General features: G+C 38.3%; 1 protein-coding gene and 1 long non-coding RNA gene across 5 annotated transcripts in view; one reads left to right on the top strand and one right to left on the bottom strand.

Moving 5' to 3' along the window:
• LOC136244981 (uncharacterized) overlaps positions 1-27670 on the bottom strand; it is a 45142-nt gene that overhangs the window by 7286 nt on the left and 10186 nt on the right. Inside the window, exon 2 of one of the 2 annotated variants that reach the window (XR_010695682.1) lies at positions 27348-27466. This is a non-coding gene — a long non-coding RNA (uncharacterized lncRNA). Of the gene's footprint in view, positions 1-22791; positions 27467-27670 lie in introns of those variants that run through there. The other variant, XR_010695681.1, reaches the window with a different exon arrangement.
• On the top strand, positions 5800-26981 carry LOC136244974 (uncharacterized). Of its 3 annotated transcripts, none has more exons than XM_066036495.1 (17): positions 5800-5951; positions 6381-6454; positions 6506-6556; positions 11026-11235; positions 14380-16855; positions 17197-17257; positions 17389-17614; positions 17848-17946; positions 20901-20948; positions 21012-21137; positions 22953-23247; positions 23705-23896; positions 24068-24151; positions 24235-24540; positions 25343-26038; positions 26278-26466; positions 26604-26981. In XM_066036495.1, the coding sequence occupies exons 2-17, from the start codon at positions 6381-6383 to the stop codon at positions 26790-26792; spliced, it is 5322 nt and encodes a 1773-aa protein (XP_065892567.1). In that variant the 5' UTR covers positions 5800-5951; the 3' UTR covers positions 26793-26981. The 3 variants fall into 3 exon arrangements, with proteins under 3 accessions (XP_065892567.1, XP_065892568.1, XP_065892569.1); XM_066036496.1 differs by having other exon boundaries at positions 24068-24158; positions 24242-24540; XM_066036497.1 differs by lacking the exons at positions 5800-5951; positions 6381-6454; positions 6506-6556 and adding an exon at positions 11971-12675 and having other exon boundaries at positions 11095-11235.

Below are 27670 nucleotides of genomic sequence, written 5' to 3'. Positions count from 1 at the left end.
ATTGTAATAACATCATTCATTTCTAGAACAATGAAAATACGAAATAGTGACTTACCAAATAACTCTAATACAGCAGTCACCCTAATAGAACAGTCACACTGAACTGTACTGTTTGATTTTGACACTATCACATCATGAATTGAAAAATATAATGGGGTCTTTAGCAAATGTATCTGGCAAACCATAATTAAATATGATGTTAATGTATAACTAGCTATAAAGTAGCGATGTGGACTGCTCTCTGAGGGAACGTAGTCTTCAAGTTGTCTACTTTTTGTAAGACAAAAGTCAACAGTATCACGCTTCACAAATCCATAGTCTCCATTGGCATTGATGCCTCTGACATGCCAATCATGCTGGTTGTTGTTCGTGTCATAAACATACGAAACATCAGTAAATTGTGCCAGTTATTGTGTTGTGAACAGATGTACCAGCCTTATGTGGAACATCAGTAATCACGTCAATTGTGACCGGATTGTACCTTTTCCACACATTTTACATACAGCAAACAAAATGATGTAACACTTGACTCCTTATACTAACTAACTTGCTCTTAGTCATAAACTGTGGCTAGATACTGTAGCTACATTCATTGAAAATTACATGCAATTATATGCCATGATCAAAATGTTATGAAGCTTCAAAGGTAAAAAAAATGGGTCAAATTTTGTGTGTGAAAAAGGTACCTTTTTGCAAATCCGGTCACAATTATTATTCATGTTATGAATGTAAGTAACAGCCATACATACAGAAGCATTTGTAAGTTATCTGTGTTTTCTTGTAACGTACCATTGACTTAAATGTTCACTAGTATATTTACAGGCATAGAGGTGACCTCCCTTGTTTCCCTACTTTTTTCTATGGTATCTAATCAAATTAATTTTTCCTTATACTTGTTTGTTTACATTTTTTGTAACATTACTGTGACTGGTGAACCCGTGCATACTGCACCAAAAGAAAGGATGGCACCAGAATGATGATAAATGTCTTATTGATTATTAAGACAATATATATATAGTATACAAAGAGGGGCCTAGACTCAGGGTTACCGTACACTGATAGCCAGAGTGATCAGTGCAGGAGCCCTGGCAAGACTTACATTACTTAACTTACAGTACAAAATTATAACTACAAAGTAACAAGGTTCAGGTCAAGAGGTCCAATAAATCAAGGTTCGTGTTTTCGTCTGAATGCACCCCATCTATGACTCAAAAAGCGAAGTGGCCATTACACTTCGCTTTCAGCTATGTTCAGCCTGTTACACAGTACTACAAATGAAGAACAGTAGGAGAAGTGTCTCTGCAATCAATCCAGTCACAACAAAAATATGAACAATTCGTGTGCCCCAGCTATCAATTACTGACTCGAAAGTGAAATGGCCATTACACTTAGCTACAGTAATTTACGCAGTACCTACCCTAAAAACCCACAAGTTTTATGAAATTTGCGTATTCTATTACTTAGCAAGCTTGTAGCGTCACCAAAACCGCAGAAAGTAGTAAGGGCTTATACAAACTGTAGTACAGATTCGCCTATCAATAACAGCAGAACTATCTAAATTATAAGTGTGTAGAACTTACCTTTTCATCGGTGACGATCTGTCTTCTTCATGATGTGATCTGTTACAAGCCATTGCTTTACTCCTTTTAAAGAGTGCCATCACGTGATCTTGTATATTATTAGATGCATCTCTAAATGAAGAGCGCCGTGAAATTTATATACCAGCTACAAGGCGAAAGTTATGGACGGATTTGTACAAGGTTAGTTGTGTAAATATAATATACAAAAAGTTATGGACGGATTTGTACAAGGTTAGTTGTGTAAATATAATATACAAAGGCTAGTTCTTTCTAGCATACTTTCACATAATATATTGGCATGCCCACTAATGGCGAACAAAATCATCTTTGTTTAAAGCTCATAGCTTCTAATACTGCGAAGATATAGCTCTTTGTTTACTGCTTAATATCTTGGACGTACATGTACGATGCTGGGCTTTCGTGTCAGGCTATATTTGGATGTACATGTACGACGCTGGTCCTTAAAAGAATGGTATCAGAAGCGCCTCTGCAATCAATCCAGTCATCATGGAAAATACAGACAATTCCTGTTTACAAATGTAGGGAAGCCATGTATTGCACTACCGCGAATCAACACCTTGGGCAGTCAGCAAAAAGAAATGGGACAAAATTAAAGGAGGACAAAGGTAAGTCCATGATGTGTGCATTGTATGTACTGTGGTATGCCAAAAGGCACGTCTCGGGATGAAGCAACATCAAACAGTGAAAAAATCAGGCCTATAGCCTTAGCCGTTATCAAGTTACGCTTGTCTGAAAGCATCAGGCAGGCAGGCAGGCAGGCAGTTAGTCAGTAGAAAATTCCACTGAATAAAAAAAATTAAAACCTTGTAAATTTAGGGTCCTATTGAAGGCACTTTTGGGCTTGATTATGTCTAACTAATACTGCCAAGGCACCGGAATGGTACTGTGAAGCCGGTGATATTTATGGCCAGAAAAACCTCCATGATCGCTAATATACAGTACGTGCTGTATGATTATTGGAAGCATTTTGGGTTGCACTGAAGGCACCTTTGGGGTTGCTCATCAATACTGCCAAGGCACTGTGAAGTTGGTTTCTGGTCAATATATTTTTGTGAGAGGTCTAATATTACAAGTCTATTGGAAAATGTATTCACAATGCAAGTTCACAACACCTTTACAAACTAGCACTAATAATATCAGGAGCGTAACACTGTGAATAATAACACTGTATCATTTGATACACTCACTATAAAATCTGTAAATTCTTTTCGTTGCACCAGTTATTATATTTTTTGTACGTAGCTTTTCAAGTCTCTGTGTGTGTGTGTGTTTTGTTTACTGTAACTATCATTTCTTTTCTTTGTAGTGTACTTTTGTGTTATCATTCGTCCTTGTAGTGTTATTTTTGTAATGTATGTGTTTAGGGAAGCACCTTTGTACAGGCTATGCCTTTTGGTGCCACCCTGTCATTTTGACAAATTAGACAAATAAAATAAATAAAAAGCTTATAAGTGCCTGGCACTCGGCGATTATAACTGCTGATAATAATGTAACTTATTGTGCCTTCCTTATAAGCTCCTGATAGTGTAAACTACAAAGTTTATCTGCCTAATTAGATTTCAATAAAGACTCATATTGCTGTTTACATAAGTGTACAAAAACACAATCACTTGGTAAGATCTGTGGTTGTTTATACAAGACAGGAACTTGTGATTGTAATGATTAACATTGCTGATGTGAAGCAATTATCACTGAGGAAAGGCAGTATGTACAGCAAGACAATATTATTATTGTTAAATTTTGATGACAATACTTCCGCAACCGTAAAATCCACAAAAATTACATCCCTTAAAAACTTGTATGTATACAGAATTTAGGGCTGGACAAAGCTTCAAATGCTTCTTGGGTTCAAAGGTTAAGTAAACCTTGAACTATAAAAGTATCCTTCGAAGCTTCGTAATGCACTCATAGTCTATGAAAGAATTACAAATAAACGTCGTTATCTTTATTGCAGCTGCTTATTCCTCTTGTGTGATCAATGTTCGTCTCTTCGCGATAGATCTTCATGTGCCATGCCCACTTTAAAACCATCACAGTTCAACTTGCTACCATAGTTACAGCCCTAAAACACCTTATAAAGTGATAGATAATGCATGGAAATACTTTTAGCCATTACTTGGTGTTTACCTATGCATGATTGCAGTATAATGGACACGCCCATTTCAATCAATCGATCAATCGCGTCATTCAGTGCTGCTGCTATGCACTTTCTAAATGCTTACAAACTTATTTAATAGGTTTAGAAAGATAAAACTTAGCATAAATACAAGAAAACCTGTAACTTGAAAGCTAACACCGAAGCTTCGAATGTTCGAACATTTTATTAGCGAATATTTGAAGGTAAATTTCAATATTCGTCCCAGCCCTAACGGTATTGTAACATAAGTAGAATATTACGTGCCAACAAACTTATGACTAAGTAAGTGATTAAGTACAGGTTAGAGACCTAGCACGAGGACCTTTATGATTCAAAAACCTTGGCTTTGCCTCGGTTTTTAAAACACGAAGATCCGAGGGCGTGGTCTTTAACCGATTTAGAAAATGGAAATGTTTTATATGGGCACATAGGTGGAGTTACAGTATTGTGGTAATTGGATTAGATATCGCTTTAAAAGTGTTACACAAACTTAACATTAGTGTGGAAGATGGAGCACATTTTTGCCGAAGAGCTAGAGAAATCGCTACTTCCGGAAGACTGATACTAGTGAAGATAATCATTCGAGAAGGAAACTGACCAGTTGCTACCATTGTATGTCGCATGGTAGTATGAAGAGCAGGTGAATTAACATAACAGTTGGCTTGAGTAATTATGATGATGATGAGTTGTTATGTTGTATTTATGGTGCAACAGCAGTATAAAGACTAGCATACAAACCACACCCACATTACAAATAATACAAAATAATCATTCTACAAAGAAGCTTACCCATCTAGGTCTGTTTATATTATTGAAAGTGAAAAGTGCTCAAAACACTCTAGAAAACAGATGGACACTATAAACAGAATTTTCCGTGACATCACTGGATTTCTCCGCTCGTTCTGACAAATGTAGCTACAAGTACCAGTATGCCTCTCATAATCGAATCATGTTTATACAATGAATGGAGTGGTCAAACTCGTGTTGGCTTGGGTGACTATGCCCACTGCAGGCTTTACATTTAATTTATTTGCACATCAGAATGAGTGACAGATGACAAAAATCACCCCAGCACCACAATGATCTTATACATGAAAATTGAATTGTGTCAATATCAAAACCACGAAAGTGTTCAAGTAGTGTGAAATACCAGGGTTACAGTTTTAGGTGATAACTTAGCAATGCATGGTTTAAAGTTAATTGTAAACCCAGAGTTCAAAATAATGGGTGCCATTGGCCATTTTCCGTACAATTTAAGTAAACTGCCATACAAATTTGACTTTGAGTGGCCACATTACTGTACATTACAATAGTGGTGCTCAGTACGTAAATGACACGACAATTTTAATTATGGCCACTCAATTTTCATCTATGACTTTAAACTCTGAAAACCAATCCAATAAACCATCACTTTATACATTAGGCCACTCCAATTGGTAATTATGTTTCTGGTCCTTTGAAAATGAGTCCTAGGTGCGGGCGGGCGGAATTCAGCAACAAAGCAACAATGAAGTGACTGCTCAATTAGAGTACTTTTGTGATTTACTGACTGTTCTATTAGAGTATATCGATCTGTACTATGCACTATGTCCATTTCTTGCAGGTTTTCACTGATAAAATACAACTTATGGTTAGATTTAGCATACTTGTTGCAGCCCAATATTTGTTTCTGAAATCCAGGTTTTTCAAAAAGCTGATGCGGGCATTTTACCCATGTATCTCGTGTATTTCTGAAATTTAACATTCTCCAAAAAAGGATGCGGGCGGTTGACCAGAAACATAATTACCAATTGGAGTGGCCTTACAATGTCAACTCAACTCGAGTAACGCTGGATAGTTGAGACATAGATTTTTTATAAATCTATGGTTTAGAGGCGCGTAGTGCGCCTGTAAAATCTATGCTACGAATCTTAGAAAGTGACACATACGACATAAAACTCACACAGAAGTGACACATACGCCACTACCACGATTCCCATGATGTTCTTGACAAACTTCACACCAAGCTGCATCCACGGCGCTTCTCAGATGATGGAGGGGTATGGGGTGGATCTACTCGCCAGCACTCGGCAGAATCCTACTGGGAAATTTACGGAAATCAGTGAAATATTGGATACTATAATTTTAATGTGTTTTAACTTTTGCGCACAGCAGGTGGCGAGTCGTGTCGGTAGCTACGGAAATGAAAGAGTGAGGTGAACGATCAGTGAGAAGTAAGTAGTTAAAGTGATTTGTGTTCATGTAACAGTGTAGCTTTGTGGAATGAGTATTATACAACAAAAGGACCATCTCGCATCGCTCCTCTGATGCCTCTCCTGAGATGGGCCGCATTGATGAGCACAGGGACTTTTAAACTTTTAGCAATCTGGTCCTTTTTATTCAGTTGTCCAGCACGTGCTTTCTTTGTGCTGGGGGTGGTAGGCAAGGGCAGTCCATCCAGCCAGGGTATTATACAACAGGTTTTCGCTGCACACGTGAGTTACACGTTTTAAAGCGCTGCAGTGGATATTGCCACAAAAGTTCGTCATAAATTACTGTACTTATTCTATGGTAACTTTACCGGAACGGGGAACACTTTGATGCTGTTGCAGCGCATGCAGTTTTGGCTTGTATTCTAATTATCACACACCATTTTTCTATAGATGGAAGACATGAGTAACGTGAAATCTAAGCTCCCACGGGGTAGGCCCCGCAGAGCTCCAACCAAAGTCAATAAGTAAGCAGCAAAATTTGTGTTCAGAATTACCATATTTGTTTATATGTACAGTGGATTGCAAGGGGAAGGAGTAACTGCCAAGCGACCAACTGTAATTAAAAGGTACCCACTTTTTTTTGTCATGTTGTAATTGGAATATTAACCACGTAGTGTTTAGCACTAAGTGTGTTGTTTGTGTGTCAAAGAATGTAACTGACCCTTGCTGTTGCTAGATGAATAAATGTGCTCAGTTGTAGTTTAACATGTCAGTCTGTTGTTTTCCACAGACCTTTTGTGTGAATGTAAAATCGAGACCATTTTAAGAGTAAAACTTTTTAAATGGTTAAACTGACGGAGCTTGCATGGTTTCTTGAAATTGGTGTGTGCATATATGTTCTTACAGTGTCACCACTACACTGTATTATACTAACAGTAGTGCATAGGAAATGAAAGCGTTGTATTGAATGGTATCCATTATTCTGAAGTAGCTTATTAGTCAGGTTTAAGGTGGCGCTGAAGTAATCAAATGAAGCCTTACAAGGCCAATGGGACATCACGTTTGTGGTCATGCACGAAAAAACACGAAAACTAATAGAACAAAGCGAAGCGCTTCAAAATATTGAAAGAACCAGCTCTATCAGACTGTCAGGCTACTATTGCTGATACAAGTAACAATATTCACGTACTAACTTCATCACCTTGTCAAAACTCTGGTAACTTCACAGCGAACAACACCTGCTGTCATCGCGTGATTACTGCTTTACGGAGCGCATCCTGTCCAGTTACACTGTCTCACAATTCGTGAAATAACTCCATATTTACTTACCATAGACTCTCAAAATTTGGCAGAGGCACTGGTGAAGCATTTCTTTACAGGGCTATGGAAAGATTTTTCGCGATTCGCTGTTGACGGGCGTGATATCACTAGTTGAAAAATGTGGGTTTGCATTTTAACCAGTTTGCACGTTGTTATCGTTAAAAAGGATTCCATAGAGTTGTTCTACAAGGTGAGAAACCATAAGAGCCAAGGCGGCTTAGCGCTAGGTTGTTTCTGGGGTGAGTTATTTTTATAATCGGCTCATAAGTTCAGAGTTTAATAGCCACGAAATTAAAGCGGGTGATTTCACGGAACTTGGCATGCTAAGCTACAACATTAAAGACTATCATAAGAACCCTTTAAATGTAGACTACATGGTTCACAAGCGGAGTTCTCCACCACCCTAAAATAGCTAATTAAGCACGTGGGCTAATTTTAATAGTGACAAGTGGGCATTGTACGGCTTCACATAATTACTTCAGTGCCACCTTAAATTTCAGGTGTAATGACTTTTATGAAGTTGCTTTGAATGCAGGGCTATGTGGGCATTTGATTACCAAATACAAGCCTCCTAGGGTATTAGGATTACCATATAGTAACATTGGCAGTAAAAAAAGTTTGGCGAAAAGCCACTAGAAAAATTGATGAAAAAACTGTGGCGGGCGGAGACTCTACCTTGCTGTAATTTTTAAATCATTGCCTCGAACATACCACATTTAGGTGTAAAAGTCGTTTGGTGATTCTTGGGAATGTTTGGATTTTTGTGAACTCTTTCAGGGCTATGGTCCTGGCGATGATGGTCAATGAACCTCGCACCAACTGAATGGGAAGTCCACACTACATTGCATGATACGTCGATACCCAATCTGCTGCCACCAGTATTAAGAAGAAAGAAGGATATTTCTGGAGTACGTTTACGATGTATTTCTTATTTCTTGGTAGCACTACATTGATTTTATCATGTGGACTGTCAGGCACACGAGACTATATCTCGTTCATTTGATTGGAAAATATCGGCGGATAAAGCTTTGGCTATTGTAATGCTATTAGCCAAAGTTTTTCACTATGTGGTAGCAAATTCCTTCAATTTAAGAGAGGGCATGTTCCTGCTTTACACAAACAAAATGAATAGGAGCTTTGTAGTTTTGAAATCTTTTGTAACAGCATGCTACAAAAAATATGCTTCTGTGAATTGTTTGTGGTATAAAATAGTTTGTTTCTTAGTGGTGTTTTATAGCAACGTTAATACTGCCTTCTGTACATGAGAAGAAAGGTTTCATTGAAGTGTGAGAAATAGAGGCTATAAAATCACTAGCACTGTTGACAGTTAGTAGTATTATTGCAAAGCGGTTACTGACAGTTAGTGAAATTGAGTTTTGGATCTACTGGGCAGTTTAGCTGAAAGTTGATGGTGTGGGTTTGGTTTAGTACATTTATGATACCTTTAGCAATTCATGGATTTCTAATTTACATGTGGGTTATAGCTTAGTCTGGCGTAGCCGACCCGCGCGCGTAGTGCGAGGGTCTGGTGACAGCCGCATTCAGTACCTGTGCAGATGGAATGCAATTAAATTTGAAAATACGCGCGGAACACTTGGACAATTTCCGGTAACAGAGCGCGACAGCTACTGTACTTGTACTTGAATGACGTCTATTTCCTCTACAAACCCTTACATTTGTGCTGGTTGTAGAAAAGACATAAGAAGCTCGCCATAATCAGTGGCCAAATCGGAATAACGTCATAGAATGTTGTTAATTGGTCACTAAGCGATCTGATTGGACGCACCAGTTTTCCGTAAGGCTGGCACAGGTACTGAATGCGGCTGTCACCAGACCCTCGTGTTACGCGCGCGGGTCGGCTACGCCAGACTAGTTATAGCTATGAACTTTATGACCTCATTATAAGGCCACATCATGCCACATCATGTGTAGGTCCCAAACACAGCCTAAGGTGTACTTCCACCTCCAGACCACTTTGTTTTACTGTGGCCATGTCAAGTAATCCTTCATCTGGAGCATACGTTTGTGGTTGCCTAGTGTCTAGGGTGTATATTAGTGGCCACACCACAGCCAACCAGGCAACATTTGCTTTACAGTAACCAAATAGAGTATTCATTGTTGGTGAAGCCCTATGTACTGCATCAAAGCACCATATGTGTGCTGTAATTGCATACCCAAATCTATCTACACCTATATTGTCATTACTGGCAGACATAAACAGAGCATGTAATGTAGTGCAGATTTTCTCTTGTGTTTCATTGGGTAGCCACTGTAGATACAAAACCATTGATGTACTGTTTGCAAATTTTAATGAACACCTTTGTGCTATGAGCAAGCAAGTTGGACAGAGTGAAGTCCATGATGTCTATACACGTTGTATTTAGCAAAAAGACACATCAGTCCTGTTTGGGATTAGTTATGCAAGGCATGCTATCAAGTTTTTGTGGTATCCTTTATGATCCCTACAATGTAGATAGGATACATAATTGGGAAACTGTAAAATTGACTTTAATTGTACACGTTTTTGTCTTTAAATTTGTCATAGAGAATTACAGTATATCTGTTTATAGATGGTATACATACGACAGTGTTTTCCATAACCTAGTGACTTGTTAACTGTAAGACCTAATGCTAATGACACATCATGCAGTATGGTGCTGCACGATATTAGGAATCATGAAGGTTTGGGCTTTTCTAGTCAAAAATATCACCCTAAAGGCAGCTTGATAATGGCTAAGGATATAAGCTTGATTTTTTCACTGTTCAATGCTGCTTCAGCCTGACAGGTGCCTTTTGGCATACTGCAGTATGTATAATTTATGCATCATGTCTGCATGTACCTTTGTCCTCCTTTGTGTCCCATTTCTTTTTGCTGACAGACCAAGATGTCGACGCACAGTAGCATGATGGTTTCCCTATGTTTGTAAATGGGAATCATGCATATTTTCTGTGGAGACTGGATTGATTGCAGAGACGCTTCTCTTGCTGTTCTTCATTTGAAATGCTGTGTAACAGGCTGAACATAGCTAAAAGCATAGCATAATGACCACTTTGCTTTCCAGTTGGTAATCGATAGGTGGGACATGTGTTCAGATGACAACATTAATTCAGGTGCCGTTCTTGGACAACTGTAACTCAATGGCTAGCACTTTTTTGCACCGTTCCTCTAACACTTACAAGCAACTTTGTGTATTATTCTCTCTGTGTAGCATTCCTACTCAAAATATTGCAGGTTTTGCTGTATATTAACAGTGGAACTTCTCTTAAAGGACCCTCCCCCCTCCCTGCATGTTTAACATCATGTAAAGGATAGTTTCTAAGGTCCAAAGAGATTTACCAATACAATTTTACCTTTGAAACTCTGTACAACAGTAAAATTTTATCAAAATCTGTTGGTCCCAGATTGTCCATTGAATAGATGCTCCACTTATTATTTATACCTGGCAACTTGTATTGTAATATACAGGAAGTACTCTAATAATGAAGTACAATATGCTACAAAAGCTAATAGGGATAAAATGATATTGAGGGGATTATCAACTGAGTACATTTAAAATCCTAATTTAGCCCATATAATTATCATAAGTCAACATGACATTTAAGGGGATAATCCCCCTATCTAAAGACTTGATTGCAATGATCCCTACTGGCTTGTGTATTTTCCTTCCACTTGTAGCGACATAGTGTTTTATTATACATATGAATGATGTAGTTCTTAAGTTACTTTGCAAGTGTTTGTCCTCCTACTTCAGTATTGCTCTGTGTTTCCCAATAGATTGTCTGATGGTGCGTCACCGAGGAGGTCATTGTTATCTGTGAGGCAGAAAGGTACTGACAGTGCAAAGAGAACCAGAGGGAGAAAGAAAGAAAAAGTGCAACAGTTTGAAAAACATAAGGCAGAGGACACAGTAAAAGTTAATGAGGAACAGAGAACAGATGAAACAGGAGAGGAAAGCAAGCAACAAAATGTAGCAGAAGTATACAAGTAAGTATACAAGTAAAAGGAAAAATATGACCTACACTGTATCTGGATTTCATGTAAGTATTGTTATGGTATAAATCATGCCTTCATTGTGAGCCACAATGCTTCCAGTAAGTTATGACTTTTGTGACCGGCTGAGCAAAAACCGGCTGTTTTCGCACATTCCTCGGATTCCGTTTTATTGCATCTCTGTAATCTATAGTGACAAAAGAGTGGACAGCCAAAGTTTCAGTTTTTGTGATGAAAAGTCTTGGGAATTATAGATAGCGCTTGACAGTTGAAACAGTGATAAACTTGATTTGTACAGCAACAATACGGGAAACAAATTACAGGCACTTAGATAATCAATCATAACTTACGATTGAAACAAGTTACAAAGATGGGACTTGGCTAATTCTGTGTACCATGAACTAGCAAATCAATCAAGATATAGTGATTCCCCTGTACCCCTCTGTGTTGACAAAGAAGAAGGCCATTCCAACAAAGAAATGACAATGGTGAATGCTGTTTTTACCGCATCATAAATAAGCGCCCAGAACTCACATATCCTTTGCTGTGCAAACACAAAACAAAGATTTCTTACTCTCCATGAACAGGTGATTCCATTGGTGTATAGGTTTTATTGATTTGAGCTTAAGTTTTGTATTCAATACGGCTTTATGGCAAAATAGAATTTTGCAAAAATGGCCAGTTTTTGCTCAGTGGGTTACATTTTATTATTATAATTTTTATTTACAGTGACTAACCTAAGTGATACTATTGGACAACTGTAACTCAGTGGCGGCTTGATTGTTATTCACTGATAAATGTGGAGCATTTTTTGCATTGTACCTCTGATGCCTACAAGTAGCTTCATGTATTATTCTCTTTGTGTAGAGCTGTATACCATCCCTGCTTGAAATATTGTAGGGTTTTCTCTACAATAACACTGAAACTTCTCTTAAAGGACCCTCCCTGTACAGTATGTACATTTGACCTCATTATAAAAGATAACTTCTGCCCTAGATGCCTTTACCGATACAATTTTACCTTTGAAAAAGGACAACCTCTGTACGACAGTAAAGTTTCAGCAAAACCTGTTGATCCCAGAGTGTCCATTAAATAGAGGTTCCACTTAAAAGGTTTGTCTGGCAACTTGTTCCTTTTATCAAGAGTACATACTGTAATGGGGAGGGAGGGTGTCGAACTGTAAATTGTGAAAAATGAGCCTATAAGGTATCCTACATACATCTTTCTTCTTGTAAACCTGACTGCTGTTGATTGCTCAGATTTAACACCTGAAAGTTTTAACAGGTGGTCCACATGAAATGACAGTGTCCATCTAGACTTGTCATTTTCGCTAGTAGAACTGTCCAGGCAGGAAATGGCGATTCATGATGAAATCTCTAATGACATCTCGAATGAAATCTCAACCATGATGAAACCTCGATGTTTGCTTTCCAGGTTAGCTGCTTGTGTCTTTCTCTTTGTATGGCAAGTTCCTTTGTGTGATGTGCAATACTTTTCTCAAGTACACCGTTCTTTCACTCAGTAGTCACGTATACAAAATGCACCCACTATATGATGTCATAGGACTTTACGGGCTCATCTTTCACAACGTATAGCACAGTTCTACACTCTCCCTCCCTATTAGATACTCATGCTTTTATCAAGAGTAAATAATGGAAGAGAGAGTAGCCAACTGCCATATACTGTATCAAAAGGGGGTTTAGAAAACCCGGACCGTACTGGACTGGACCAGGTCAACTTCTTCAAGTAAGCCAATTCACACAATAGCTATAACATACAATTCACACAATAGCTAGCTATAACATACACTCTTCACCTTGTAGCCACTCTGCCAAGAACATAGCTAATTAGCTAGCTATGATGGCTCAGACTGCAACAGCGATCGCGCATGAAACTCCATCCACGATAAAACAACCTAACTAAGTTATTAAAATACTTTCTACTACATTTCACTACACAATCGCTACAAAGCTACAAGCTCTTTCTGCTGTACTCAACTGTTACACACACTAGTGACCGCCCAAATTTATTAGAATTGTGATATATAAAGTGAAAGGAACTAAGATAACAGCAAACCTCTGAATTTATTTCGGTAGTGATGAATGAGTAATGGAGTGTCAAGGTAAGCTTTAAATAGAACAAAACCTTACTACTCTATAAAACTACCCTACGGCATGGGCACTAGCTTACCTTTCTTAGTTTAGCCAGTCATCCATGACCATTCCTTTACATAAGTTCGAAGGTTTGCTGTTATCTTAGTTCCTTTCACTTTGTATATCACGATTCTAATAAATTCGGGTGGTCACTAGTGTGTGTAACAGTTGAGTACAGCAGAACGAGCTTGTAGCTTTGTAGCGATTGTGTAGTGAAATGTAGTAGAAAGTATTTTAATAGCTTAGTTAGGTTGTTTTATCGTGGATGAAGTTTCATGTGCGATCGCTGTTGCAGTCTGAGCCATCATAGCTAGCTAATTATGTTCTTGGCAGAGTGGCTACAAGGTGAAGAGTGTATGTTATAGCTAGCTATTGCGTGAATTGTACGTTACAGCTATTGTGTGAATTGGCATACTTGAAGAAGTTGACCTGGTCCGGTCCGGGTTTTCTAAACCCCCGTATCAAAAATGAGCAGTCAAGTAGAGAAACCATCCTGTAGTACTGTGTCGAAGTAAGTGTTGAATGAACTGTTAGCTCAGACTGTTTGAAGTGCCCAGTCATGATTTTAAAGTCTGGGCACTTCAAATAGTCTGAGCTAGCAGGTGTTTATTACTTCATTCAACAGTTACTTTGACAGTACTACAGAATGGCTTCTCTACTTGACTGCTCATTTTTGATGCAGTATATGGCAGTTGGATACTCTCTCTTCCATTATTTACTCTTGCTTTTATGCAATGTTATATAAGTCCACTAATAGTAAAGTATGTTACAAAGTATCATTGCGGTATGAGGGGACTATCATCTGGGATAATTAATGCACTCCCTATCTAAAGACTTGATTGCAATGATCCCTACTGGCTTGTGTTTTCCTTCCACATGATGTTTATGGGGAACATGATTATGCATATGAAGGATGTAGCTTTAAGTCATTTTGCAAGTGTTTGTCCTCATCCACACTTCAGTATTGTTCTGTGTTTCTCAATAGATTGTGTGATGGTGTGTCACCGAGGAGGTCATTGTTATCTGTGAGACAGAAAGGTACTGACGGTGCAAAGAGAACCACAAGGAGAAGGAAAGAAGTGCAACAGATGGAAAAACATCAAGTAGAGGACACAGTACAAATCAAAGAAGAGCAGAGAACAGATGAAACAGGAGAGGAAATCATGCAACAAGAACAACAGGGTTCGCAGCTAATGGCTACCCTAGTAGAAGACCTGGCAATGTCAGATTCAGATGATGGTGGAAATGAAACAGTTACTACTGAAGTAGTAGGGATGCAAGTTCCTGACAGTAAAACTCAACAACAATTCTTAATACTACCCAAACCAAGCTGTGCTCGTTGCATCATCTTCAATTCAGCAGCGAGTACCAAACGGCGACAACGGCATGTAATACAGTTACTTCTTAGCAAAAGAAATGATATTACAGATCATATGATTCCAGAGATAGTGATTCCAACAAAGAAGCAGACTAAATCATTACAGAAGTACCTTCTCAGACTAGAAAAGAATGATAGAAAGGCCCCAGCTGTTGTGAGAGCTAAAGTTGACATGGAACCAGCTGAATGCAGTCACATTCCTCAGCCCCATGTCATTCCATCTAAGCATATATCAGAAGAAAGCATGTCAATATTAAACACTTCTGCTGAAGGTATACCTGAATTCAGTGCTGGCAGCATTCTAGAAGTTGCAGAGAGTTCTAAAATTATTAAAACAGAAGTAGTCCCAGCTGAATGTAGTCATGTTCCTCACCACCATCCCAGTTCTGGTGAGCAAGTAGCAGAAGGAAATGTGACTGCCCCTGCTGAAGACACAGCTGAAATCAATGCTGACAGTATTACAAAAGTTGTGGAGAGTGCCAAAGTGAAGACAGAAGAAGTGGACATGGAGTCAGCTGAATGTAGTCACATTCCTCAGCACCATGTCATCTCATCCAATTCTGGTGAACACCCTATGAATGTTCCTGTTGAGGATACAACTGAGACCAGCACTGACAACATAATAGAAGAAGCCTTGAGAGTTACTATGATGGATTTTAGTGCTGACCAGAATACTGATAATTTAAACAACACCAAGTCATCAGTGCAAGTGACGTCACCTGCCGTATGTCGCGTTCCACCTCGTACTAGACGAAGAAGAAATGTTTCACCTGAGCCAGTTAAGAAAAAATCCTGTGTAGTTGATCTTCGGTCTATCAAGAAACCTTCAGCTAGTGAAAATGATAGGAACCTATTTATTCGTATAGGAAAAATTAACCTTAGCAAATTGAAAACATCAAAACTAAGTGAAAATGATGAATCTCTAAGAGAAATTGTCAGACAGAAGAATCTGTCTATTAGCTTAGTAAAATTGACAACCGCTGAGCTTCCAGCCAATTGTCACTGGCCATCAACAAAGCCATCGGCTTATCAACTTTCTTCTAACTCTGTGGGTAGAAATGAAGATAACTTTACATTTAACCTTGACAAAGTTGTATCAAACGCAGCCAAACAGTTCAGCTTTTCCGTTGCACCTACAGAAACAGCAGATAAAGGCTCACAAGTAACCAGAAAGGAGACCGTGTTTGAAAGACTAGGTGAACTGGTGAATCCCTTCATTGCCAATTTGCCCATCAAAGGACCAAAGACTCCACCCGTTGATTTGACAATAACACCACCCACTGAAGATCCAACATCACCTATTAAGCCGAGAACACCATCTAGTTTACCAAGATCAGACATACAAGAGGAGGATATTTTAGAGATTCATCCAATGGAGGATTTTATTGATGAGGTGACATCTGATGTACTAGTACCTTGTAAGCCAGTGGTATCCAAGATACCAGCTCCTAATATGCCAACTGTACAAACACCAACTGTTCAGACAACGGCTGTACAGCGTACAGTACGAATAACACCAGTACAGCGTGCTACAATCCCAACACAGCAGATGGCATTGTCACAACAACCTCCAGCAGTGCATTGTTCAATGCGTGCAGTGTCAAAACAACGTTCAGCACCCGTACGTGATTCTACTCCAGCACAGCAATGGATGGACACAATGCCACCACCAATGCAACAGTTTGACAAACCAGTCCCACAACCATACAAACATGAACAAGTCTGCCAGTGGGTGCACAATACATGGTCAAATCCTCCACCACCACCCCCAGGGTACCTTACCCCATCAGAAGGCTCTGGTGCTGTAATTTTTAGTTTCCCTTCAAATTCGTCACCGATTCCCACTCCTGCTACAACACCACCACATGGTTTGGAGGAAGACTTTGACAGTATTAGTGTTCAGCAGAATGGAATTAGCAATGATAGGAAGCCTGCCCCTTGGCCACCTAGAAGAGACTCACACACACCGAATGGGTTTAAGTCATACAGTGAGCCACCAAAAGGACTATGCTTCAAGTATTGGAAGACCGGGTCTTGTTCTCAGAAGCGGGGTTGTAAATTTCTACATGTGAGAAACCCAGAGGTGTGTGTGTGTGCGTGCGTGTAGTAGTGCATGTGCACCTCTTTTGTGTGACTGTTTTTGTGTACTGTATGGTAGGAGAGGGGGGAATATTCTTGTAATGCAAATTGACAACAAAAAACATTTCATTTACAAATTTTATGGGTCGGTCGGGTCCGAGAAACAAGAAATTTAGTTGAAGTGGTCTTAGCAATGTATAAATATAATGTTTGCGATTTACAAACAATCTCTAATGTAATATATAAAGGTCTAAATATTTCAAGGATAAATATTTCAGTGCATCCCAGAAATATTTAGATTATGTAGTATATATTAATTCATAAATCTGCATAATGCTCTAACAGAGATTTTGGAACTGTGAGGGATTCTTTCCTGAATTGGAGCAGCTAATTCTCCATAATGTTGGTAAGTGTTTGTGTGTTTGTAGACACAGTCTGTATAGTATGTATGTACATGCGTCTTTCTGTCTGTTTACACATTCCTGCTTACATTTGTATACATAACACTGTATCATTCTATTTTCCTTTCTAATATAGAAACTGCTTGGAATTACATCAAGTCAAGCCCTCCTGTTCCAGTAAACACACTAGAAGTTGTTATCCAGACATGTGTAAAACAGGCCTCATCTCCACATGTGGTCCAGAGTAACATGATCCATATAGCTGAGGGAGCGTTTAATAAGATGTTGGTCCTACCACTTTGTCGTCGAGAATCTTTTGTTTTGATGCTGAAGTTATATGCCAGCAACCATTGCAACACTCAGTAAGTAGGAAATTGTCTAAACTGTTTTCAATTACTGTATTTATTGTACTAAGTTCCCACCCCATCCCACAGCTATCCATGGGTGCATGCATGCCTACTTTTGTTTATGTGTGTGCGTGCGTCAACACTAGTGGCACAAAAGGATAAAAATTCTTTTTAACACACACACAACACACTGCTGATCATTACTGTAATGTTTAGTTGGTAGTATATTCTTTTTTGACATTTTGTAGAGCATTCTGGGTTGTCCAGGAGATGACAAGGAAAGGTTTTTTGTTGTCAAAGGAAATGGCATCCACTCTAATAACCTGTTACCATCCATCTGTTAATAGGTGAGTGTATGTGTGTGCATAATTATGTGCATGCATGTCTGTATCTGTTTGCCTTGGCACATGTTGCCTGACATTGGCATAGAATTCAGTGAGGTTTACACAATGTTTTGTTATCAATACACGCGGTAGTGTGTCGTGTGGCCCAAGAAGCTGGCATGCCACACCGTGAGTATATTGACAGAAGAAGGTAAACGTGATTGTCATACTTCCTTTTGCACACTTTGCAAAACCTGCCATAAAACACGAATGCATGCTCCAATCGGGCTGAAATTTGGCACACTTAAATGGCTCATTAAGGCAGATCTCAGCACCAACTTTGGTAGGAATCCGATGAACATTCGCGGAGTAATGACTGATTATTCACGTAAAAAAAGGTCGAAGGTCTGTCACGTCTACAGGGTAAATCCCTTGAAGGAATGAGCTGAAAATTTCTATGTAGACGGAGTAGTCATCGTAGGAGTGCCTTTTTGTGGTTTGAAAAGAATTGAGATAAAGGCCAGATATGACACAAAACCCAACCTGTGTCACAATTACGCGATTGATTTTTATGATTAAATAAACCTTTAGTTTTCATGCCTACCAGGCAAACCGCTTAGAGTAATGAGCTGAAAATCGGTGTGTAGCTGGAATAATCATCATAGAAAATCGTTGCAGTAGTACAGAAGAATCGGCAGTGTTGGGACAGTTACTTTGTGAAAGTAACTAGTTACATATTACTAGAACTATTTAGTTACAGTTACATATTACCCAAAAAATAAAGTAACTATAATAATATTATATTACTTTGTGTCCACAGCCTTAAGCTGTCACGTGTGAAACTACCACCTTATCAGATGACATGATTTCGTTGTTGGGCAATGTGCAAATCTTGGTTATAAGTAAGAAGCTGGTGAATAAGCTTCATTCAGTAGGTTTCAATACTTCATTGTGGCTAGGCATTACTCAGTGGATTACTAACGAGATTAGTAACTTTGTTACTTGTAGTAATAATATTACGTAATATTAGACTGGTTACACAGTAACTATGTTACTTAGGTAACGCGTTACATTTGTAAGTAAAGTAACTTGAGTTATATTACCTGTTTTTATAGCGTATTACGTTATATTACTTAGGTACCACAAAAGTAATAATGTTACGTAACGCGTTACTCCCAACACTGAGAATCGGATTACAAATCACTGAGTTATGATTCAAAAGCCAACTACGTGTAATAAATGCGAGATCGAGATATTCTAATAGAACAGTCACCCTAATAGAGCATTCAGCTATGTTTATAACTTACTCCATTATAGAATTACATTGCAATATTCTATAGGGAGTTCAGTTACAAACAGTTAATCTTATAGATAATTCAGCTACAAGTAAGTCACCCTGTAGAGAGTTCAGCTACGAAAATATCACCCTGTAGAGAGTTCAGCTAGAAGAAGTCACCTTGTAGAGAGTTCAGCTACAAAGAAACCACCATGTAGAGAGTTCAGCTGCAAGCAGATCACCGTGTAGAGAATTCAGCTACAAACCTGTAGAGATATCACCTAGATGCAAGTTACCCTATAGGGATCAGCTACAAATAAATCACCCTGTAGAAATATGTGTTGGAAACGAATCACCATGTAGAGAATTCAGCTAAAAACAAGTCACTCTGAAAGAGTTCAGCTACAAACAATGAGATACAGTTCAGTTATGTATAAGAAGTCACCTTATTACCTACATTATGTGATTATCATGCACTGTTAAATATAGAGATATTTTTAATCAGACAAAACTATACACAAAATTTCTTCCTTTGTTCCACTATTCCTGCAGAAAAGGAAGGAAAAAAAACAAGTTAAAATGAAGCACCAAAGCCGGTTTTTATGGCCGGCTTTGTGGCTTGCAATACAAAAAGAAGTGATATCTAAACCAAAACAGCCAAGCTGTAAAAAAAGAGTGCGGCCCCCAAAAAGCCCAGGATGAAAAAAGATATGAAATCCAAGGTGGCGGCCAAGAAATGGCTGTGATGGTAGGTTAATGGCAAAAAATTTAATTACAATAATTCAGGTGAATTTGGTGCTAAATGCTAGCGGAGGAGGCAACACAAATTCACCTGAATTGTCGTAATTAAAATTTTTGCTATTAACCTACCATCACAGCCATTTCTTGGTCGCCACCTTGGATTTCACATCTTTTTTCATCCTGGCCTTTTTAAGGGCCGCACTCTTTTTATACAGCTTGGCTATTTTGGTTTAGATAGTATTTCCCAGTAGTTTTAGCAGTCTTCATATTCATTTACTGGCTCTTCCATTTGTAATGCCTGCAAATTGCAATGAGTGAGCAATGTGTCATAAATGCAGTGCAGTATTACCTGACTATTGGATGGTGTGTATGTTGGTAACTGGCTTAAAAGAGTTGCTAGTCTTGTGGTGAATTTTGATTTCACAAATATTGCTGTGGTTAAATGTGGCCATAATAGGCAATAGAACTTGAGTAGTCCAATCCTGTGAATGGACACATCTTTGCTTTTGATTTTGGCACTGACTCCTACATGTGCATAATGCACAAGTCACCTGGTGTTGAACTGAGTAAATATGACTGTATGTATGGTAGCCAATGGTTTGTACTTAGTGAATCCATTCACTAGACTGAACTATTGAACTCACAAATTTTTTCTATAACACCTTCAATGATTAGCCATTCGGGAAAAAAAAAGAAGGCAATTCATATATGCAAAAGAAAGCTAAAGATGGATGGATCCATATGGGAGTAGTATTTGCATTGCACAGCTTGCAGAAGCAATCATCTTTGATGAACTACACTGAGGGTTTTGCAAACAATGTGCATGTTCTCAGTCTTGTGGTGAATTTTAATTTCATCCATAATAGGCAATAAAACTTGAGTAGTCCAATCATGTGAATGGACACCTCTTTGCTTTTTGTACACTTGTTATTATGTGGTCTTCTTTATTGTTTCTGTCTAGACTTTGTGACCTGATCATGTGGCTGGATAAAGCTGGCCTATTCAAGAGGTAACTATTCAGTAATTATTAACCCATTAGTTTGCTCTGTTGATATTTATTGTTTATGTGTAGTTTATTCAATCGGCTGCCTCAATGCATCGCCATGGAAACACAGGAACAAGAGATTTGTAATTATCTGGAGTTGTGTGCTCATCATCAAGTGAAGATCCATCATAGTAACACACAAACATTAGTAAAGTAAGTGTGGCATGTGTGTGTGTGTGTGTATCGTGTGTGTCCAATTGGGTATATGTAACCCGGTCTGCGAAAAGGGCTCTTATAGCCTTTCCAATTATCCATGTTTGGCTAATCATAACTCCTAATCTACTAAAGCTATCACCATGTAATTACACCCACAGCTACTGCCAGGTTAGGGTTGTTGAGGGACCAAATTGTAGGCTTGTACCATATTCACCAGTCAAGTTATGGGTTACCATATATATGCAATTGGAAAGGCTATAAGAGCCTTTTCGCAGACCGGGTCACATATAGTAATATGTTAATGTAATCAAGAGCCAACTAACCTAAGCTACTGGCTACGGTAGCTATACTTGAACTGGGTGTTGGCTTTGAACATGTTTGTGTTTGAAGCCAGCACTCAGTTCAAACAATGGCCTTAGCTAATGACGCCCTAGAAGTATAGGATTATGATGGATGCTGCACAGTGTAAACTGAATGTCTTCCTGTGAATTGTACAGCGTGTTTGTTTGTCTTTCTGCACCCACATGAGCAAAACTTTGTACTTAAAACAACAGCCTTTTTGTGAGAAGTGAAGGCCATATACAGTAGAGCTGTTGTTGAACTTCCAAGCAATTAAGCTTTGCTCTACGAGACTGGCTAGTTTGTACAGATGAAATATTAGTGAAGAAAGTTCATGATGAAAGTGTTGTGAATGCCTGTGGGCTCTACAGGTATTGAAAAGAGGCAACATGGTTGGCTTCCTAGGCTATTGGGAATAACAAATCCTTCATATGGAATGGGGCATGTAACCCTTTAAGGACCAAGAATAGTGTACATAGTCTACCCTGAAAGCCCACACGTTTTATGATTATTGTGCATTTAGTGTTTTAAAAAATATAATAAATTGATAGCATTGACAAAGCCCCTACAAGTGCTCAATTGTATAACAAATTATACTAAAAGACTCACCTGACAATAATAAATAACATTATCTAACTTACCAAAGTGTAGAACCAATGTCTTAAAAGCACTAAGCTGAGTTTCAAACACCTACACGCAATCGATTTCTTCGTGACACAATCAATAAAAACAGTCCGCCATTTAAATTTTTTTAAAACCGCATCACATGATCTTGTATATCAAATTATTTGCCTCTAAATAGTGAGCACTCTGAGCTTTATTTGAAGTTAATAAGATGAACACAGCCAAAGTTATGGAGCGATTTCTACAAGGTTAGTTTTATTGTTGTGTAAATATTAAATGTTTGTACTTTGTTAGGAATTTTACACAGGCTTAGTTTTGTGTGATAAGTTGGCCTTATATATCAAAAGAATCGTCTATGAATGGCAAATACAATGGCCCCTGTTTCGATCTAATAGCTTCATTTGTTGCGAAGTTATAGCTCTTTGTTTACTGTCAATAATCTTGGACGTAATATTACGGCGCTGGTCTTTCGAGCAATACCTACTTTGGATGTAATATTACGGCAGTGGTCCTTAAAGGGTTAAGGAAGAGCTGCATCAGAATCTGTAACTTGATAATGGTGTCTTCAGCACTACAAGGCCTGGATTATTCGAGACTGTTTCCAATTCAATTCGTGGGTGCAGTCCATATTACCGCCAAGAATTTGCATTAGGAGTTACACTTCATTAACACTGCATAACAATGTGGGTAGAGAATACAAAAACAAATTCTTGAGGTACTAAATTACACAGTACAATTCTGTATACATAATTAATTACCACATAAAATATTGCTAACTGCTAATGTCTGGTTTTTAGAAGCATTTTGTTGTATAGCAATCAGAGTATTTACTACTAATTGTTAATGTAGCTTCTTCATGGCACACACAAATTGTGGTGGAGTTATTAGAGTACTGGAACTGTCACATGATCCGTCAGTGATCTCTCCAGATCAAATGGAGTTCTTCATGTTGAATCATCAGCTGGAGCAACTCGATCGTGTCACGAACATTCTAGTTGGGTTGTTTCCAAGTGATCTGTGTGTTGCTGTGTCCACTGCAGCGTGGAATAACGTTCTAGCAAAGTGCTGTGTCCAGCAAAGGTCTGCCAAGGCTATGCAGATCTTTCAATTTATGTCAAACTGTTCCAAAGTGATCAACAAAGAGGTAGGTGGAGTTACAAGCTACCTCTATGTAGAATGGGTCTCAAATAACTGTAAACATGTACCTCAGTTAATGTAACCTCCTTATCACAGTGTTCATGCAACTAACATGTATTTCTTACAGTGGTGAAAATCTAGATTGTTGGTCTGACATGTTGGTTGGTCAGTCACTCTGGTATAAATCAATCAAGTAATTGTGTACACTATGGTATAAAGTAATCCCTCCCAGTTTATTTTATTACCTAGCAACTAATGTATTATGTACACACAGGTAGTGAGAAACATAAACTACATCTAATAGTAGCCTAAAATGAATCAAAAACTTAAGGGGCGCTACAAGAATGTTCAGTGTTTTCACAAAATGCCATATGAAATAGTAAAGTACCAAGCAAATAATCAAACTACTCTAACATTTCTCATTGTTAGATAAAATGTGTTTAAATTCGACATTCCTTCCTCAGGTATACTTGTCCCTAATGACATTACATTGTAATCAGCGTCATCCTGGTGAAGCCCTAACAGTACTGGAACACCAGATACGTCACCATGGTGATATATCTAGTGTGTCAAAGGTGTGCCAGATGCTACTGAAGCACCGTTGTTGGGAGACTGTTGGTGATGTTGTAATGTGTGTGATCAATGCCGGTCATAAGGTGAGGATTATAATAAACCTCTATGGTGGTAACAAAGGTGGTGAAATGCAGCATTTTTAGTACTCCCTAGATCATGTATCACTGTTGTGTACTTCTTTAATCACACATGGATGTACCCAGTATACCAGATAGAAATCTTGTACTATAGTACACATTGGTTTGTTTATGCAGGTTGAGAAGAGTACCATGAAAGAAATAAAGACTAACCTTCTACAGAATAATGAAGCACAACGGTGGAATTCATTACTGGAAAAGGCATGTGGTTGTTGTTTGATATGTTTCTATGACAACTTTAATAGCACACGCACACACCAATCATCTTGTTTTATCTGTTACAGGCAAGAGATGTTGGTATTGAACTAGATCCACCTGATACAGACTCATTCCTTTTTGCTGATGCAGCAGCTGACACTACTGTAACACAATTTTCAGCTCCACCCCCAACTGCAACACAATTCTCAGTTCCACCCCCAACTGCAACACAATTCTCAGCTCCGCCCCCTGTCTGTCTGCAGAATGCTGCACCAACATTTTGTTCACCAGTCACACCTACTGTGGAATTCCCCCCTCCTCCTAGTATTGCTCCACAAACAACAACAGCAATGCTACCATTACAGCAGGGACTCTACCTGGATATTGTGAAGGTTAGGAAGTTATTTTGTATTTTCTAATAATAGTGCCTGTTTGATAAAATCACCAGTTTTAAAGCTATCCTTTATGGCTTACATGTACGTTTGGTCTGTTTTGTCTCTATCACAGTGCTTTGTTTGTAGCATGTAACTTTTCCAGTATCCTTCCACTAATTTAGTGGAACCAATCTTGAATTTATCAGTCACTTCAACATAACAGCCACTCAACTAACGTCTTTGACTGATAGTTTGCATTAAGCTATCATCTCTATAATGTGTTACTACCAAGCAGCACTTTTGTATGCAAATAGTCTCTTGTTATGGTCTAACTATCCAAACTAACAAGAACGTTCAGGCCTAACAGTCACCTTGTACATGTCAACTGAACAGTAAATAGTAAAAAATGTTTTTACTTTTGTCTTAGCTAGGATTTTAGCCATCAGTGTTTCTAATTAAAGCCCACTGTATGGTTTACAGACCAATCACAGATTCATAATTTTGTGGTTATGTGATGTTCCAAGGAAGTTGGAGAGCATACCTTACCTCTTATTTGTACATGTCACAATTTGGATCATAATCCTGGACCACTCACTCATAATAAATTAATATTGATAGTCAAAAAACAAAATTTAATGTTTGATTCTAGTTTACCATTAAATCATCAGAAACATCCTACAACACAGACTCCTGCTTCTTGTCTGATAGTGTGCACCCCTATTTTTCAGACTCTGTATCATACATGTAAATTTGGTGTATGTGTGTATGTGTGTATGTCACTGTGTGTGTGTTTATACAATGCTTTTGTTAATGTTTTTAGAGGTCCATTTTGGATGGGCAGTGGTTGGTATTAGGAGGTGTACTACAAATGGCACCAGTCAATCTAGCCTTAATACAGACCATATCTTCAGCCATCCAAAATTATTCAAACATTCACACTGCGTTTGGTGCCCTGATCAATGGCCTCAAGAAGTTCCACCAAGCTAATGACAACCAACCACCAGAAGGTGAACTAACAGTACAAGAGCAAAATTTAATTGGCCAAGTTGGAGTCTTGATGATTATGAATGCTGTGTCAGCTAAGCAATGGCAGAGGGGGTTCCACGTTCTTTACTTGTTACATCAGCATGGCATCCATTATGTTAATGATCAGGGAGGATGGAGTCCATGTTTGATTGCAGTGGCAGCAGTAGAGTGTTGTTTACAGTTAGACATTCCTCCCAGTGCTTTAGAAGTGATGAGGGGAGCACAGTGGGTGTCCAGTAGTGACCCTATAGAGAAGGAGAAACGAGATAATGTTCTTGAGAAACTGGTTAGAGCATGTCTTGCTAAGAATGAGATAGTTGGAGCACAGGAGACACTGCAAGCACTGGGGAATGCACCTAATAGCATTGAGTTACACCAACAAGTATTGAGAGCTGCAAAAGATGCTGGAAACCTGGATGTTTTTAACAAGCTATCTAACAAAGATCAGCCACCTTCCTTGCCATCAGCTAGCAAGCCCATATTGAGTCCAGTGAGACTTTTGTGTAGTTACACACAAGCACATGCACACACATGAGCACACACACAAACACAGACATTCATGTAATGATTTACATTGTACTTTATATTGATAAATACTTTGGACCTTAGCTATACCTTTTTGCGCTGTATGTATCATGTCTTGATCACTTGTAATAGTCTCTCTTTAAATTAATGATGTATGTTTCTTCATTGGTGGTGTTCGTTCATGAGATTTTGCCTTTTTAATAGCCTATTGTTGAGAAGAGAGTTCATTTCAGTAGCCCTACAACAACAGCAGCTGTATCAAGTTCTACAACTACCAAAATTGAGCAGGTTAAATCAAAGAGAGACATGAAGATTGAATTCCGTCAGAAGGTAGCTGAAATATATTGCCAGCGTTTAAAGTACTACTATCACATTAAGAAGATCACCAGCAATGTGAGTACTGTACTTTAGGTTTGCTATTTATAAATAGTAGATTTGTTATTTATAAATACAAATAATTGTATTTCTTGGTTTAAAAGTTTGTTTTTAGTGCTTTTTTGATTACAAAAACACATAATTTCTTTCACTAGGACGATTATACTCACCTGGCTAAAACTCTCTACAAGAGTTATTGTCAAAAGGTTGAGTCCCAAAGCAGCGGACCCTGGGAAGTAACTCCAGAAATGGCACAAGAAATGCACAAAAGTGTTGACAATATGTTTGCAAAATTTACTGTTTACTCAAAAGACTTGGATGCTACGACACTCAATCTAACATAACGAACACACACTCACTTATCATATATATAGTTGTATTATACATACTTCACATGTTTCTTCAACAGGTTTGTGCTCATTTTTATGTTAGTTGTATTCTTGTAGTTTACTATTCAGTTTTTAGCTCATATGATTTCTGTATACTTGACATAATGAATTGTAATGAATTTTAAAAAAATGTTCAACAGTGAATATATTAAGCTGATTGCATGGAACTTTCATTAAGCATTCTGATGTCCTGCATTGAAAGTGTTGTTTGTGCTATCAATCATAGCCTAAATGTTGTACAGTGACCTCTCAGTTGTCTGAACCCCAATGTGTCTTAGGCAAAAGTGTTCAATAAGTGAATTGTTTGGATAACTGAAGCCCGTACATTATACACAGAACTGTTGACATACTCTAATAGAACATACATTTATACTCTAATAATAGAACAATCATACTGACAAGAGTTAATAGAAGGAGCTCTTGATACTAATAATTGGGGTAACTGAAGGTCAACTGTAGTTAGTATGCAGTACTTATTTCCCATACAATAAACACCATTGTGATCCTCACTGTATTTGACTTAACAAGTTTGTATCCACTGGGTGTATTGGTTCTGGGGGCATGGCATATAGACTGGTTCTTGATATCTGATGGTACTCCATGAACTCCATATGTTTCTTAGATGACCTCTGTATGGGTAGAGAAGAGACACTAACACAATCAGTGAAGAGTATAATAATAATGATGAGGAGTCTTGAGTATATGGCGGCAAGAAACAGTCACGATACTCAAATAGAGCAGTTGGCTACACTAATAGAAGAGTCACCTACTCTAATAGAAGAGTCACCTTTATATTTCCTTTAAAACTGTCATGAATTACAACATAATATATT

The sequence above is a fragment of the Dysidea avara genome, chromosome 14, assembly GCF_963678975.1.
Source record: "Dysidea avara chromosome 14, odDysAvar1.4, whole genome shotgun sequence".
Lineage (NCBI taxonomy): Eukaryota > Metazoa > Porifera > Demospongiae > Dictyoceratida > Dysideidae > Dysidea > Dysidea avara.
The sequence above is the reverse complement of the archived record's forward strand: the minus strand, read 5'-3'. Positions and strand labels throughout refer to the sequence as shown.